Here is a 14,918-nt window from a genome sequence, read left to right as displayed (position 1 = left end):
AGAAGTTTCAGCAGTAAAACGTGAATAAATATGTGAATAAATATAATCAAATATGGAAATAATTATAATTATTTACACATTTTTGAAAGAAATGGATTTAAAATATGTATTTTTCAAGGGTTCTTTCCTGGGTTAATAAAATTATAATAAAAAAGAAAAAAATTATTCTTTCTATTATGTGAGTTACGTGGAGAACATTTAGGCTGTATTTATCGTGTTTTTAAACTCCTAGTTCACAGTGTTGGGTAAAGTTACTTTTAAAAGTGATATATATTACAATCTTAAGCCTATCTTCATTTATATAATAACAAAAATCTGCTAAATTAACCCTAACAATACTTGTTGCTTTAATTACTATTTGAGAACTGTCAAAATCTTAATTTAAAAAGTCTCCAAGTAACACATTTCTTTTTTTAAAGTGACATAAGACTGTTATATATGCCTTTTAAAAGTAACTTTCACCAACCACAATAAATAATATCCCAACAATGGGATCTAAATATCCCTTTTTTTGGTCAGAGGAAATGTTACAGATTTATTTATTTGTTTATTTATTTATTTATTTATTTATTTATTTATTTATTTATTTATTTATTTATTTATTTATTTATTTATTTATTTATTTATATTATAATCATTAATATAAAATAAATATTCTAAAAAATAATTAATTGAATGAATTTAGTTGGTTTTCAAACAACTATAATAATAAAAATAAAGCACATAGTACAGTATTTGTTTATTTTTCATGTGACAGTTTCATTTTGTCTGATGACTCTCCACACTAAATGTATTTGTTCATAAACAGGCTCATGACCAGCCGTTGTATGTGCTTATTCAAGAAGCCATGCAGCGTCACATGCAGGGAATCCAGTTCAGAGAGAGGAACGCCGGTCCGCAGATCGACTGGAACATGCAGCATGAAGGTGTGACGTCTTTCCACGAATGCACACTGGAGATCCTATTTCCAAGTCTGTGGCAAACCTTTTCTTTTCCTGTTATCCTGCCCCATAGGCTTTAACGTGGAGGCCAAAGTAAATCCCGAGACGGGCTTTGTTTACGGCGGAAATGGCTTCAACTGCGGGACATGGATGGATAAAATGGGAGAGAGCGATAAAGCCCATAATAAAGGTGTTCCAGCCACACCCAGGTACTAAAGATTCCCACTGTCATACATGACATGCTAAACCCCTGTAATAATAACCCGCTATATTTAGCCCAAAAGAATGCTTTGAGGAATAAGCACTGAGGCTCCGTAGATAAACCAGTCTTCTTTGTGTCAGGTGATGTGTTTTTTTGTGCAGGGACGGCTCTGCGGTGGAGATTGTTGGTCTTAGTAAGTCAGCGGTGCGCTGGCTGATGATGATGAATGAGACTGGACATTTTCCATATTCCTCTGTCAAAATACACAGAGATGGTACGTCAATCTGTAGCACATCCTCATTCTTCAGGAACATTTCAGCGGTTCACTATTTCTACTTTTTTATTGTTTTATTTTTTTATATGAATTTTATACAAACTGTGATTTTAAAATAAGGCATCATTATTAAAAATGCAATTATTTGTTTTAAAATAAGGTTACAGCAATTAAACAAGGTGCTTGGTTTATTTATTCACTTCTGTCATGAACTCTCTCAGAATTTAGTATAGTAATGATTATGTATGTGGCAATGTTAATGTATTTAGTCTTGACGCAATAGATCTGCTACACTGCTGCTGCTGCTGCTTTGCTTATTGTGGCAAAACAAGCAACAAGACGTACTATTGCCAGTATATACCAAAGTCCCTTTAATGCAAGTCATTTCATTTGGTGGCCTTCTTAGAGACACCTCATGGGTAGTATGCTTAGGCATTCTGTCTGAAAGGGAAACATCAAATTCTTCGAAACTGTTTGCCAAGTTTACGATTACATTACATTCAGTTGAAGTCAGACTTATTAGTACCCCCCCCCCGCCCCCCCCCACCCACCCGGCCGGTTTATTTTTTCACTCATTTCTGTTTAACTGAGAAAAGATATTTTCAACACATTTCTAATCAAAATAGTTTTATTAGCTCATTTCTAATAACTGATTATTTTTTTCTTTGCCATGATGACAATAAATAATATTTGACTAGACATTTATCAAGACACTTCTATAGAGCTCAAAGTGACATTTAAAGGCTTAACTAGGTTAATTATGTTAACTAGGCAGGTTAGGGTAATTAGGCAAGTTATTGTATAATGATAGTTTGTTCTGTAGATTATCGAGAAAAAATATAGCTTAAAGGGGCTAATATTTTTGACCTTAACATGGTGTTTAAAAATTAAAACATGCTTTTATTCTAGCCTAAATAAAACAAATAAGACTTTCTCTAGAAGAAAAATCAGACATTAATGTCCTTGCTCTGTTAAACATTAAAGGGGGGGGCTAATAACTGTATTTGGAATCATCAATTAACTTATACAACAATGGCCTTGCAAGTTTAGTTTCTTAACGTCCAAATCCAACAAAATCTGCATATTTTCAGGTTGCCTGAGCTAAAGCACATTACACATTATCCATATCATCCTCTGGATAATGAACGTCTGATGATGCTGATCTTCTGAAGTAATTCACAACTTGATCTTGATGGTGAATCTCCTCCTGAAATGACAGCGACTCTTTGGCCCCGTTTACACTGCCAGTTAAATGTGACCCAATTCCAATTTTTATTGCTCATATGTGAATTAAATTGGATCTGTTTTATGGCCATGTAAACACGAAAAAAACGGATGCATTCAGATATACAGAGATCGGTTTTAGGTCTCCATCATATGTGGAAATAAATGTATATTGGATATGTGACGATGCAACTATCATGTAAACAGGCACGATCATGTAAACAGGCAGATTTATTGAGGCATTCTGCAAGCTTTGATACATTATCAGTCTGAGCTGTCAGTCAACTCCATAGCAACAAAACAGACTTACCTAGCAACGATATAACAGCAGCTATATCTCAGCATTAGAACATTGTAGAGAAGTGGGGGTTTTCTTGTTTGACTCATGCTAGCACACCATTAGTCCTGTATGCTTTACATGCTAGCAATGACTAGCAACATGCTAATAATGATTAGCGAAGTACCTCAACTTGCTAGAAATGCCTATTAAACATTAGGAAAATCTATAGAACACAGCTTTATCAATGTATCTATCTATCTGTCTATCTGTCTATCTATCTATCTATCTATCTATCTATCTATCTATCTATCTATCTATCTATCTATCTATCTATCTATCTGTCTGTCTGTCTGTCTGTCTGTCTGTCTGTCTGTCTGTCTGTCTGTCTGTCTGTCTGTCTGTCTGTCTGTCTGTCTGTCTGTCTGTCTGTCTGTCTGTCTGTCTTTTTATACTTTTTAAAACTGTTTAAACTAAATAAACTATTACCAACAGGCTTTCTCAAGCCAGCCTCAAAGTTTGTCTTGATGAACTTTAATAATCTAGTTGTATTTGTTCTTATATTTTATATTCGTTTACAAAATAAGGTCCCATTAATAAAATTATATTTTATTATATTTTATTAATTTTATAATACATACAATTATGTAGTTAGGTAGTTAATTAGTTAGTTAGTTTTTTATAAGTGCCATTAAGGTAATATTTTTGTACTGTTATTTATTTATGTGTTAAATAATATTTATTAATATTAAATTATTATTATTATTATTATTAAAATAACCAAAAGTACACATTTAATTTTTTACATAAATTCCCAAACATTATTGTGCTATAAAAATATACTGAATTTTATTGAAAATCTTAAATTTTTCAGGAGCAGAACAGTCAATCACCTATAAGGAGTGGAATCAAAGAATCCAGGAGAACTTTGAAAAGTTTTTTTACGTCTCAGACGATCCTTCAGATCCAAATGAGCAACGTCCTGACTTGGTTCACAAGAAATGCATTTACAAAGACAGTCATGGGGCTTCTAGTCCTTGGTGTGACTACCAGCTCAGGCCCAACTTCACCATCGCCATGATGGTGGTGAGTTCTGACATGTTAATTATCTTTTCAAGTGTTTTTGGAGTCCCTTCTCTTATACAGTTCTTTGTTTCACCAGGCGCCAGAGTTGTTTTCAGTGCAAAGAGCCTGGAAAGCTTTAGAGATTGTTGAAACCAAGCTTCTTGGTCCTTTGGGGATGAAAACACTTGACCCAGAGTGAGTAGAAAACAACACCTGCTGTCTGCCTGTCGACTAAGCAGAAACCTGTCTTAAGAGTGTGCTCTTCTGTCTGGCTGACTGGATGTGGTTTGATAAGTGTTAAATTTCAGGACATGATTTGCCAGATTTTTTTTTTTTTTGCCATCACCACTCATGAACGTACATGCGCGAGGTTACCTTAGAAACATCAGTTGTTTGCCTTTTATTAGTGTTTTAGTTGTAGCGATTCAGGTTTTTCACAGCACCGCACCCTTCCTTTTATTGTCAACTATAATTAAATTTGCTGTTAAAAAATTTACAATGAAGGCGACGCGCAGTAGGTAGTGCTATCGCCTCACAGCAAGAAGGTTGCTGGTTCAAGCCTCGGCTGGGTCAGTTGGCATTACTGTGTTGAGTTTGCTTGTTCTCTCCACGTTTGTGTGGGTTTCCTCCGGGTGCTCCAGTTTCCCCCACAAGTGCAAAGACATGCGGTACAGGTGAATTGGGTAGGCTAAATTGTCCGTAGTGTATGTGTGAGAATGAGTTTGTATGGATGTTTCCCAGTGATGGGTTGCAGTTGGAAGGACATCCGCTGTGTAAAAACATGAGTTGGATAAGTTGGCAGTTCATTCCGCTGTGGCGACCTCAGATTGATAAAGGGACTAAGCCAAAAAGAAAATGAATGACAGACTGAATGAAATTACAATGAAAATGAAATTGTTTTTGTATTTATATTTTAAGCTGTGAAATATTATTTAAGTGAAATATTTTTTTAAGTGAAGGAGCCACAAGTTTCAGATTAATATTTGTGTCAAATAATGTTTAATAAATCTTTAAAAATGCCCTTTTTAGGCTTTGATCCAAATTGTACTCCCAGAAGATTGTGCTCCCAGCTATAAACGCCTGTGTGTCAGCATAGTGGTGTATTCGAAACTCTATTGGCCTATGACTGCATCTCACTCAGGGCTGTTTATGGTAGTGAGGGTGAGATTTTCACTAAAGCAGGGCTTCCCTCTCTGATGACATGTGCAAAGGGAGAATGTCAATCAAAACATTTCTGCTGACAGTTTTTATTAAGTGTGATGATAAAAAAAATTTATGCCACACAATTGTGTTTAAACCCCTTATAAAAGTTATTTTAGCATTATAGGTTCCTTTTAAATGCCGTTTTTACATTTTGTATCACATTTTTTCATTATTTTTACAAATTAAAAATATTTAATCAAAAAGAGGTTTTAACCAAAACGTAACAAAATAACAGGGATTAAAAATATAATCTCTGGTGCCCCCGCGCTGTCACTCCTCAAAATATAAACCAAAAACACAACCACTGAGAATTAACAAGAAAATATTATTTATTTACAAGAAATAAGGAGCAAAAATAACATCGGGAGGGGTTCAGCCAAAATAAATGACAATAAACCAAGCTAACTAAATTAGATCAAACTTCCCTAGAAAACAGATAATAAAATAGAAAACTTACCTCCCGACTAACAAACACAGGAGAAAACGAAAATAACAAATAGAAGGCACCAAACCTCCCTACCATGCTCCAAGCCAGACAGGGAGATAGAAAAACCAGGTTTCTCCAGTTATAATTAACAACGTCACATCTGCATTTCACAAAACACCACAAAAGAGACATAAGCAACAAGCACTCATTTGATCACTTGAGCACTATCTCCTCTGAGCATAAGCAGGGAATCGAGAGAGAGTGGGGAGCCATCGAATCCATGCTCTCTGCAGGTTTATATAAAGCCGCTGCCGATCCAAGCGCCAACCATGATCCGACCCAACGTAATCCGCTGCACCTGCGAATACTTAGAAATTAAAGTTAGAGAGAGAGAAAGAAAAATAAAGAGAGAGAGGGAAAGAAACACCACACACAAGCCTACACTACACTACAACTACTCGTAACAATTATATATGCTTATTTGTCCAAATAGATTTTAGATATTTTTTTAAGAGAGTTTATTTTATAGGGAACAACAGGGCACCACTCCCAGGCATGTAACAGTGTTGAACAGTTGTGGGATTCTGTGTGGTTTATTTACTGAATCCTGCTGGATTTGTTATCATCTCTGCGATCACTGACTACTGCATTATATCACAGGTCCCTTTACAGACATTGATATGCTTCATGCTAGCTTCTTTTTCAGTCTTCGTTAGGGCAAAATAAAAAAATCATGTGATGTATGCGGTATTTGTCTCACAGACACTAAGATCTTCTAACCAGATCTTCTAACCTTCTCACTTGATTTTCATTTGATGTGCCTGAGCTCTACCACTCTCACAGGATCAGGTGTAATCAAAAACAAAAAGGCTATTAGCTGTTTTTTAAAAGGGGGAGGGGCTACTTGGGCTGTGCAATTAATCGAAAAAACGGTTTCTATTGTGGCTTGTAACGATTATGAAAAAGCATTAATCAAGATTATTGCATCATATACCGCCCCCTTTCCAGTTGTACACATTTGTTGTTCTGCAAAGCTCAGTTCCATGTGAAAATGACTAAAAGCATGTGCTGTAATGTAACTTTTGCAGCACGGGATGCGCATCATTCATATTTTTAAAAGTGTGAAAGAGCACATGCTCGGTGTGTGTGTGTACGCGGCACACAGCCTCAGACAGGTTCGTAGACATACAAAGCGCACACATCTAAGACCATCTTAATGTGAGCGCTTTAATGGTCAAATGCATGCACATTTGTGTCAGAGCGCGATGTTTAGTGATTATTCATATTAACGCTCATTTGTGTAATAAACAAACAATTTGAGAATAAAAGACATGTGAAAGAGAAACCATATCACAGCCGCTCTATTCTTAAAGTGACAGTGCGCAATATCCCTGCGGCCGGTTTTTATTATTGATCAAACAACAAAAGGAAAAAATCCCTCACTGCTCTTGACTGAAGGACTGCTGTAGCTAGTTTTTTACTTGCAGTGAAGATGCTTAAAGCACAGTTTAAACATAAAAGATTTAATAACTCATTTTTAATATCTAATATTTATCTTTGATATGATGAGAGTACATAATATTTTCTAGATATTTTTCAAGACACTACTATTCAGCTTAAAGTGACATTCAAAGGCTTAATTAGTGTAATTAGGCAAGTCATTGTATATAACAATAGTTTCTTCTGCAGACAATCAAAATATAAATTGCTTAAAGGGGCTAATAGTATTGAGCTATTTACAGTAAATAGGTTTCAAAATATTTAAACCTGCTTTTATTCTAGTCGAAATAAAATAAATCAGCCTTTCTCCAGAAGAAAAAAATATGAAAGGAAATACTATAAAATATTCCTCTGTTAAACATAGTTTGGGAAATATTTAAATATAAAAAAAATTCACAGAATGGCGAATAATTTTGACTTCAAATGATAATCAGTTTGAATAATCGTGATTTCAATTATGACCAAAGTAATCGTGATTATGATTTTTCCCATAATCGAGCAGCGTATGGGCTACTATATGCCCTGCCCTGTCTTCATGTGTCAGTTGACATAATGTCAAACGTGGAACAAAACAAATGCACATTTCAAAGCATTTCAAGAGTTCACACTTAGCTGATGATTGATAATAAAGCTTGTTTGGCGTGCTGTCCCGGGAGAGAGTCCTTAGCTTATAAGATCCCCGAGCCCTGGGCTCCCTCCAGTTGCAGAACGAAAGGGGAGTTTGAGCTCAGGTGGATCTCGATGACTCTCTCTCCTGCTTATTGTAGCTAAGTGTCAGATAGGGATGCTGAGAAGGTGTACTAAGAGCTTGGCTAAAATATTTTGGATTAATTGTTTAGGGTACTTGTTTTTTAACTGTGGGTGGAAACTGGAGGAACCGGGGAAAACCCACGAGATCTCGGGGAGAACGAGCAAAACTCAGAACAGAAATGTTGCTTGGTTTGGAAGGGAATTAAGCTAGGGGCATTCTTGCTGTGAGGTAACAGCGCTAATCACTGGCCACCGTGTCGCCCGTTTGAAAGGAGGGAAAGTAGGGTTGGGTGGGGGGGTTTATTCAAGAGGAAGATATTGAGTTGAGAAAAGTCTGGTTATTTATAGTGAGTTAAGGATCATCTGATAGGATAATTAGCCATTAGCTAAAGTTGGAACAGCTGTGAACAATCATAAGCATAGGATCCTCTCGAAATTTGTTTATAAATAAACTTCACTTCATGGGACCTTTAAGTTGCAAAAACAACATCTATGATTTTACTTGGCATGATAAATATCACAGATCACTTTGGAAAAGTTCCCATGTAGAATAGTTTCCATGTAGAAATGTTTGATTTATGTGTCTCTGTGTTTGTCTAACAGTGATCTGGTGTACTGTGGTGTGTATGACAACGCCCTGGACAATGATGACTACAACCGTGCAAAAGGATTCAATTATCACCAAGGACCTGTATGTGTTTATACACTGACATCAATACATTGCTTTGGATGTAATAGATTTGTAATACATGCATAATTAAATTTGTTTGCAGGAATGGATTTGGCTGGTTGGATACTTCTTAAGAGCCAAACTTTATTTTGGAAGGAAAATGGGCCAAGAGAAGTACAATCAAAGCGTGTACCTGGTCAAGAATGTTCTGTCTAGACTTCACACCCATTTAGAAAGGTATTACCAAACAAAACAAAACCAAAAAGTGGGTCAGATCGTGTGTTTTTTTTTTTTTTAACAAAATGTAAGGCAGAGGTGTCAAACTCAGTTTCTCTCCACTAACAATTAAACACCTGATCCAACTACATCCTTCAGGCGTATATTTGAGCTACATTGTGTGTTGGGGCAGGGTTGGAACTAAACTCAAAGTTTGACACTCCTGCTCTAGTGTCAGGTGTTCTTAGAATGTGTCTGTGAACTTTCAGCTCAAAATATCTCAGATCATTTATTATAACCTGCTCTAAATGGGGGGGGGGGGGGGGGGGGGGGTTGGGGGGGATGCTTTTTTTAAAGATTTTCTCAAAAATATGAATGATAGTCAAACTTAGGCCCATAAATATTTGTTAAAATTATGGATTCGCTCATTCATTTTCTTTTCGGCTTAGTCCCGTTATTAATCTGGGGTCGCCACCGTGGAATGAACTGCCGATTTATCCAGCATATGTTTTACGCAATACACTACGGACAATATAGCCTACCCAATTCACATGTACTGCATGTCTTTGTACTCTGGGTGAATCCGGACCTTCCGGAGGAAACCCACGCAAACGTGGAGAGAACATGCAAACTCCACACAGAAACGCCAACTGACCCAGCCAAGGCTCGAACCAGCGACCTTCTTGTTGTCAGGTGACAGCACTACCTACTGCGCCACAGATTCACCCAAAAGTGATGAATAATAAATTAATTTCCCCAATAACCATCAAGTATTTTCCATTTATATCATTAATTTTTTGTTTATAAATAAAGACAACCGATTTTTTGATAATAATTAGGGGTGTCCTGATCTGTTTTTTGCCAACGAGCCAGAGTCATTTGATATTAAGTATCTACCGATACCGAAACCCAATCTGATACTTTTATAATAAATCAAAAAAGAATAAAGAAGCGAAAAAGATCTAGGATGTTCCTTATTTTTAATTTAATTCACCTTATTTTAACATTCAACAATCTGTTAACAAACAGAGCACTTCTGTGCAAACCAGGCTCATTCTGAAAACGAAGTCCTGTGAATGTTTCTGGAGACCGTAAAATGCGTCCGGGAGGTATGTGTTTGTGCAGTTTTTGTTTTCGCAAATTCGCTGTTTCTTTCGCAAGTGCCGTTTACTTCTGTGCTGTTCTCGCGTAAACCCAGCAGAGGCCACTGTCGACCGACCATCTGACTGACTGACTGAACGGCCGACTGGGCTACCAGTCAATCAACTGACCCATCCTCCTCCTTCACAAAACCGAACCAATTTTATTGATTGACCCAGCAAAAAGTATCACTACAACAGCTGAAAGAGGAAACATCACACCAGCAGGTCAAAGGGGATAAAGTGAGAAAGAGAGAGAAAAATTTAGTTTACTTACATTTTCTCCATGGGAGTGAAATAGGGGCTTCTACTGTAACTTAGTGTCAAATGAATGACTGTCCAGCAAACACACGCAGTAAATTGTGCAGAGTTTGTGTTTTAATGGCTCGTGCTCACCTCCCTCGCCATAGTGTTCTACTGCAACATAGTGCATATGAGATAAAGGACGTCAGTACATAATAACCGGTTATGATTTATTACTGAACCGATATCGAATTGTCCGCGTCTGCATACATATATTTGAGTCCTGATTGGGAGGTAACATCCCATTCCGATCGAGTCTGAAACCACGTGAGCAGGCCCGATTTCCAGTCATGTGATTGGATCGGGATATCCCTAATAATAATCGCTACTCCTTTGGCTTTAGTAGAAAAATTTTGGTAGACTTGAGACATCCATTGAGCTATAATACTAAACCTTGTTTGATATTTTAATGTGTGTTTCCTGAAGGAATATTACCTCTGCACCAATTTTTCTGAGATGTGCAAAGACTTTTTCTCCTTTGATTGGACTATTAATAAAAAAAAAAAGCTTTGTGTTACCTCAAATCCAAATTAGCTTCTGCTCTCTACCTGCTTTACAGTTGAGCTTCAGTTACTTCAGCAACAAAAACAAAACATCTATATTTGTTTTAAAACCATCTGTACTCATGGCTTGCTGTGCTGTAATACAGCAGATGAGTCATTTACTCAGTGTTTACACATATATGTGTTCTCTTTGATCCAGATCACCTTGGAAGGGTTTACCTGAGCTGACCAATGAAAACGGACAGTACTGTCCATTCAGTTGTGAAACGCAGGCCTGGTCCATCGCCACTGTTCTGGAGGCTCTATATGATCTATGAATTTATCTTGGACTTTGTAGCTTTCCCATGTTTTCAGCCACCTACCTGGAAAAATTCTGAGGAAATTATTTTACATTCACAATCTTCCAAACTCTTGTTGTAGTGACACTTTACGTATTAATCATGTTAAATCATGTACAAATCTTTACCCTTTTGTTAGGGTTTGCCAGATTAGGTTTGTTGGTTAGAGTTAATTTGTATGGTGGCCGAAAGAGCATAACGTGCTGCATTTTAAGAAAACGCATGCAATTACAATAAACACCAGCTAATTAAGAAAAGATCTTCATTCCTTTGAAAGCACACCTGCTGCTAATCCTCACAACGCATCCATACGCATTTAAAAACGCGCTGCATTTTCACACAACACAAACATTAATAAAACACACTGCATTTCTCACAACAAGAAAACATCGGAACACATCAGAATAGTTTCAAGGGGACTCAAAAACATGACAGACGCCGCTGTGCGGTAATAATTCTCAGTAAAGTTGTTGGTGATTTTTAAAAGGTGAGATCTTTTTGTTTATTTTGATATAGCAATTCCCTTGTCCTTCTTTAGTATTCATTCATTCATTCATTTTCTTGTCGGCTTAGTCCCTTTTTTTATCCGGGGTCACCACAGCGGAATGAGCCGCCAACTTATCCAGCACATTTTTTACGCAGCGGATGCCCTTCCAGCCGCAACCCATCTCCAGGAAACATCCACACACACACACTCATACACTACTGACAATTTAGCCTATCTAATTCACCTGTACCGCATGTCTTTGGACTGTGGGGGAAACCGGAGCACCTGGAGAAAACTCAAGCAAACGCAGGGAGAACATGCAAACTCCACACAGAAACGCCAACTGAGCCGAGGATCGAACCAGCAAACCAGCGACCTTCTTGCTGTGAAACGACAGCAGTGCCTACTGCGCTACTGCATCGCCGGTCTTTAGTATTTATTAGACTAAATAACCATAACCTAAATAGCTGGGTCCGTCACATTTTAGGCTCTCCTTGAAACATTTCTGTTGTGTTGTGAGAAAATTCTGCGCATTTTATTAATGTTTGTGTTGTGCAAAAATACAGTGTATTTTTTATGTGTTTGCATTGTGCTGTCAAACTGAGATGTTTTTTGTAATTGCAAGTGGTTTCTTATTTTCTTCATGAGTTGTTTTTACGATTGCTAACACACTAAAATTAAACTTTTCCCACTATTAGCAAAACGGTACACTCCAGGAGCAAAACACAAAGCTAGATCTGCACAACTGTAAGCACAATGTCAGCTTCACACATTTTGCAAAACATTACACACAGTGACATGCAAATCAACAAACACACTTGTGACACAGAAATGTATCATAATGTCATTTCCTTGCAATTTCAAAGCAAAGGCCTTCAATCAGCTTTAACAACAATATAAAAGCAATGGGATAGTTTGGTTATAGAATATTAGTCTTCAGTAGTGTAGCTATAAATATTAGTGTTCAATAAATATGGAAGTCAATGTCACGGGAAGAGGGAGCACTTAAGGAAGGAATATTGGTAAAAAGATGACGGTGTAGGGTCCAGCCAGTTGGTCCAATGACGGTACCCAATGGTGGATGAAGGTTCACTGCATGTTCGGTCTTTTCAGTGCACAATGTTGATTTATATTAAACTTAACTCATATCTGACTCCAATTTTAGTATGAGATGGTTTAGAATATTAATATGTTTATCCTCGTTTTATCTGACTCCAATTATAAAACATTGAGAAGATTATTTTGTTTCCTTTCACATTATTTTAGATTATGATTGAATATTCTTTTGATTTGTTATTATACCTTATTCTCATTTACTCAGATTCCGATAGCATCTCGAGTCTTGCACCGGCCGGGTATACAATCTCTTAATACAAGCTTGTCAGTCTTGGTCATTAAACAGAGGTGATTAACCACTCTCCTAAAAAGGCAGAACACTACTTACTCAATTTAGGAGATTTTTATGTGGTCCCCATAGATCTGTTATCTACTAATTCAAGACAAAGTAATTTAATAATAATCACACAGGATTATAAGTTTGTAGATGAAGGCCTAAATATCCACATTTAAAGTAGTTTCAACAATATTTTGTTGTTCTAAATAGAAAACCCATAGTTGGCCTTTTGCAGTCTACGTATACATGAAATAATGCCAATTTGCTAGTCGGATCTCTAACAACATTGTTTAGCGTGCCACGCTGCTCCGTCTAACATGTTTTAGTCCGTTACTAACCTGTACAGTGGCTTGTAGTGCTATGGTTAACAACATTTATCAGTGATAATAACACGAGGTTTGAATAGTTCAAAACATAACAATTTATTAGTCAGGTAAATGTATTATGCCAATTCAATCAGTCAATTCATAAACGATCAATACAAAACATCAAATTATCAAAGATAAATCCAAGATTAAAAAGATGCATTCCTGACTTTGAAATATACATAACATGGAACAAGCCATGTTATGGGCTGATCTGGTTAGGCAGAATCGCGGTGAGTTTTTCTTAGGCCTTACCTTAAATAATCCAAGAATTCCCTCAAGGAAGGGGGTGTGAACAAAAGGCATTCACACTTAGTGGCACACCCCTCTCAGTGGTTCAAAAGATGCCTGAAGTTATATATTTGTTGTTCTGATTATGTCTATTTCTGAGAGAATGAGACCATTGTACCAATCGCACTGAGACATTTCAAATGATATCAAACATGATGGTTAAAGTCAGTTTGGTTAATTTAAAACATTCAAACATTGAAACGACCATATGCGTGAGTTAGGGGGATGAAGCTGAGTCTCAGCATAGTCAGATGCAAATGCAGCAGGAACTGGTTTTTCCCGCATTCCTCCCTGGTGGGTTGTGAAGTCACCAGTCTCTGTTTTCAGCTCATGTTTTGAATTGTCAAAGATATCAGAATATTTGCAATATTTCAATTCTTACAACGGGGTGAGGAAGAATCTTTTGGATATTGAAATACATCACCAGAAAGCTGAATAAATAAGCTGTACATTGCTCTATGGTTTGGTATTATAGAGCAATATTTAGCTATCAGTACTACAGAATTCGGTATTTATCACTGTATTTATGTTTGAAACTGGTGTGTTATCTTGTGACATTTACAGTAAGATGTATCTAGATTAAGGGCGGAGAATGTGGAGGAAAGAGTGCTTTACTCACAGAGGAACAAGAGGAATATAAACATGAGTTTCAACAATAATATAACAGAGAATTAATAATAAAATAACCCCCGGAACAGTTTCAGTGTTTTTATTTGTGCACTATAAAGTATTGAGACTGCTCTGGTTTTCAGTGTACAATGCATTCCTCGCAAGAAGAAATTGAATGCAATGGAGATAAGTAAATATTTTCATCAGTATGCAGTGCTGGTTTGCTGTTTGGTGAATACAGTATGTCCATGTACTTTATAGCAGTATCTCTGAAAAAATTAACCCCATATTATATAATTATAAGCAACTTATAAATGTTACAAGTGATTAAGATTGATAACAGCAGTGTGTAATTGAAGCAAACAGATTATTCTTGAATGAAGCGTGTGTGTTCCGTACGGTGTTCAAATTGTTTTGCTATTTTGTTGTAAGGTTTTGAATGAAGTGTTTCATTTTGCAAAAGAACTGGTGTGTTCTACTGTTTGTGTGTGTGGATTTGTAAATTGTGTGTAGTGTTTTGGCAAAATAAGTATTCATTTAGAAAATTGTGCTTACCGTTTATTTCTGATTGCTTAAGCACAATTTTGAAATTAAAACTCATTTTGTCAAAACACTACACACAATTTACACATCCACACACACACACACACACACAAACAGCAGAACACACCAGAACTTTTGAAAAATAAAACACTTCATCCAAAACTTTACAACACTATAACAAAACACAATGTTGACACC

The 14,918-nt window shown here is 36.5% G+C and overlaps 1 protein-coding gene across 36 annotated transcripts in view; it reads left to right on the top strand.

Annotated features, from left to right (window-relative positions):
• aglb (amylo-alpha-1,6-glucosidase and 4-alpha-glucanotransferase b) overlaps positions 1–14,918 on the top strand; it is a 76,058-nt gene that overhangs the window by 58,636 nt on the left and 2,504 nt on the right. For 4 of the 36 annotated variants that reach the window (XR_015525153.1, XR_015525127.1, XR_015525139.1 and 1 more), the window contains exons 27-34: positions 809–926; positions 1,015–1,150; positions 1,305–1,417; positions 3,793–4,004; positions 4,081–4,178; positions 8,467–8,554; positions 8,637–8,770; positions 10,894–12,169. Coding sequence is in view for 2 of the 36 variants with exons in the window: in XM_087309768.1 (XP_087165894.1) it covers positions 809–926; positions 1,015–1,150; positions 1,305–1,417; positions 3,793–4,004; positions 4,081–4,178; positions 8,467–8,554; positions 8,637–8,770; positions 10,894–11,011 (1,017 nt within the window). In the remaining 34 variants the exon portion in view is untranslated. Of the gene's footprint in view, positions 1–808; positions 927–1,014; positions 1,151–1,304; positions 1,418–3,792; positions 4,005–4,080; positions 4,179–8,466; positions 8,555–8,636; positions 8,771–10,893; positions 13,957–14,918 lie in introns of those variants that run through there. The other 32 variants (XR_015525152.1, XR_015525122.1, XR_015525133.1 and 29 more) reach the window with 16 other exon arrangements.

Source organism: Danio rerio, chromosome 24 (genome assembly GCF_052040795.2).
Source record: "Danio rerio strain M-AB ecotype USA chromosome 24, GRCz13ab, whole genome shotgun sequence".
NCBI classification, from domain to species: Eukaryota; Metazoa; Chordata; class Actinopteri; order Cypriniformes; family Danionidae; genus Danio; species Danio rerio.
Note: the sequence above shows the minus strand (reverse complement) of the source record. Positions and strands in the feature narration are given on the sequence as shown.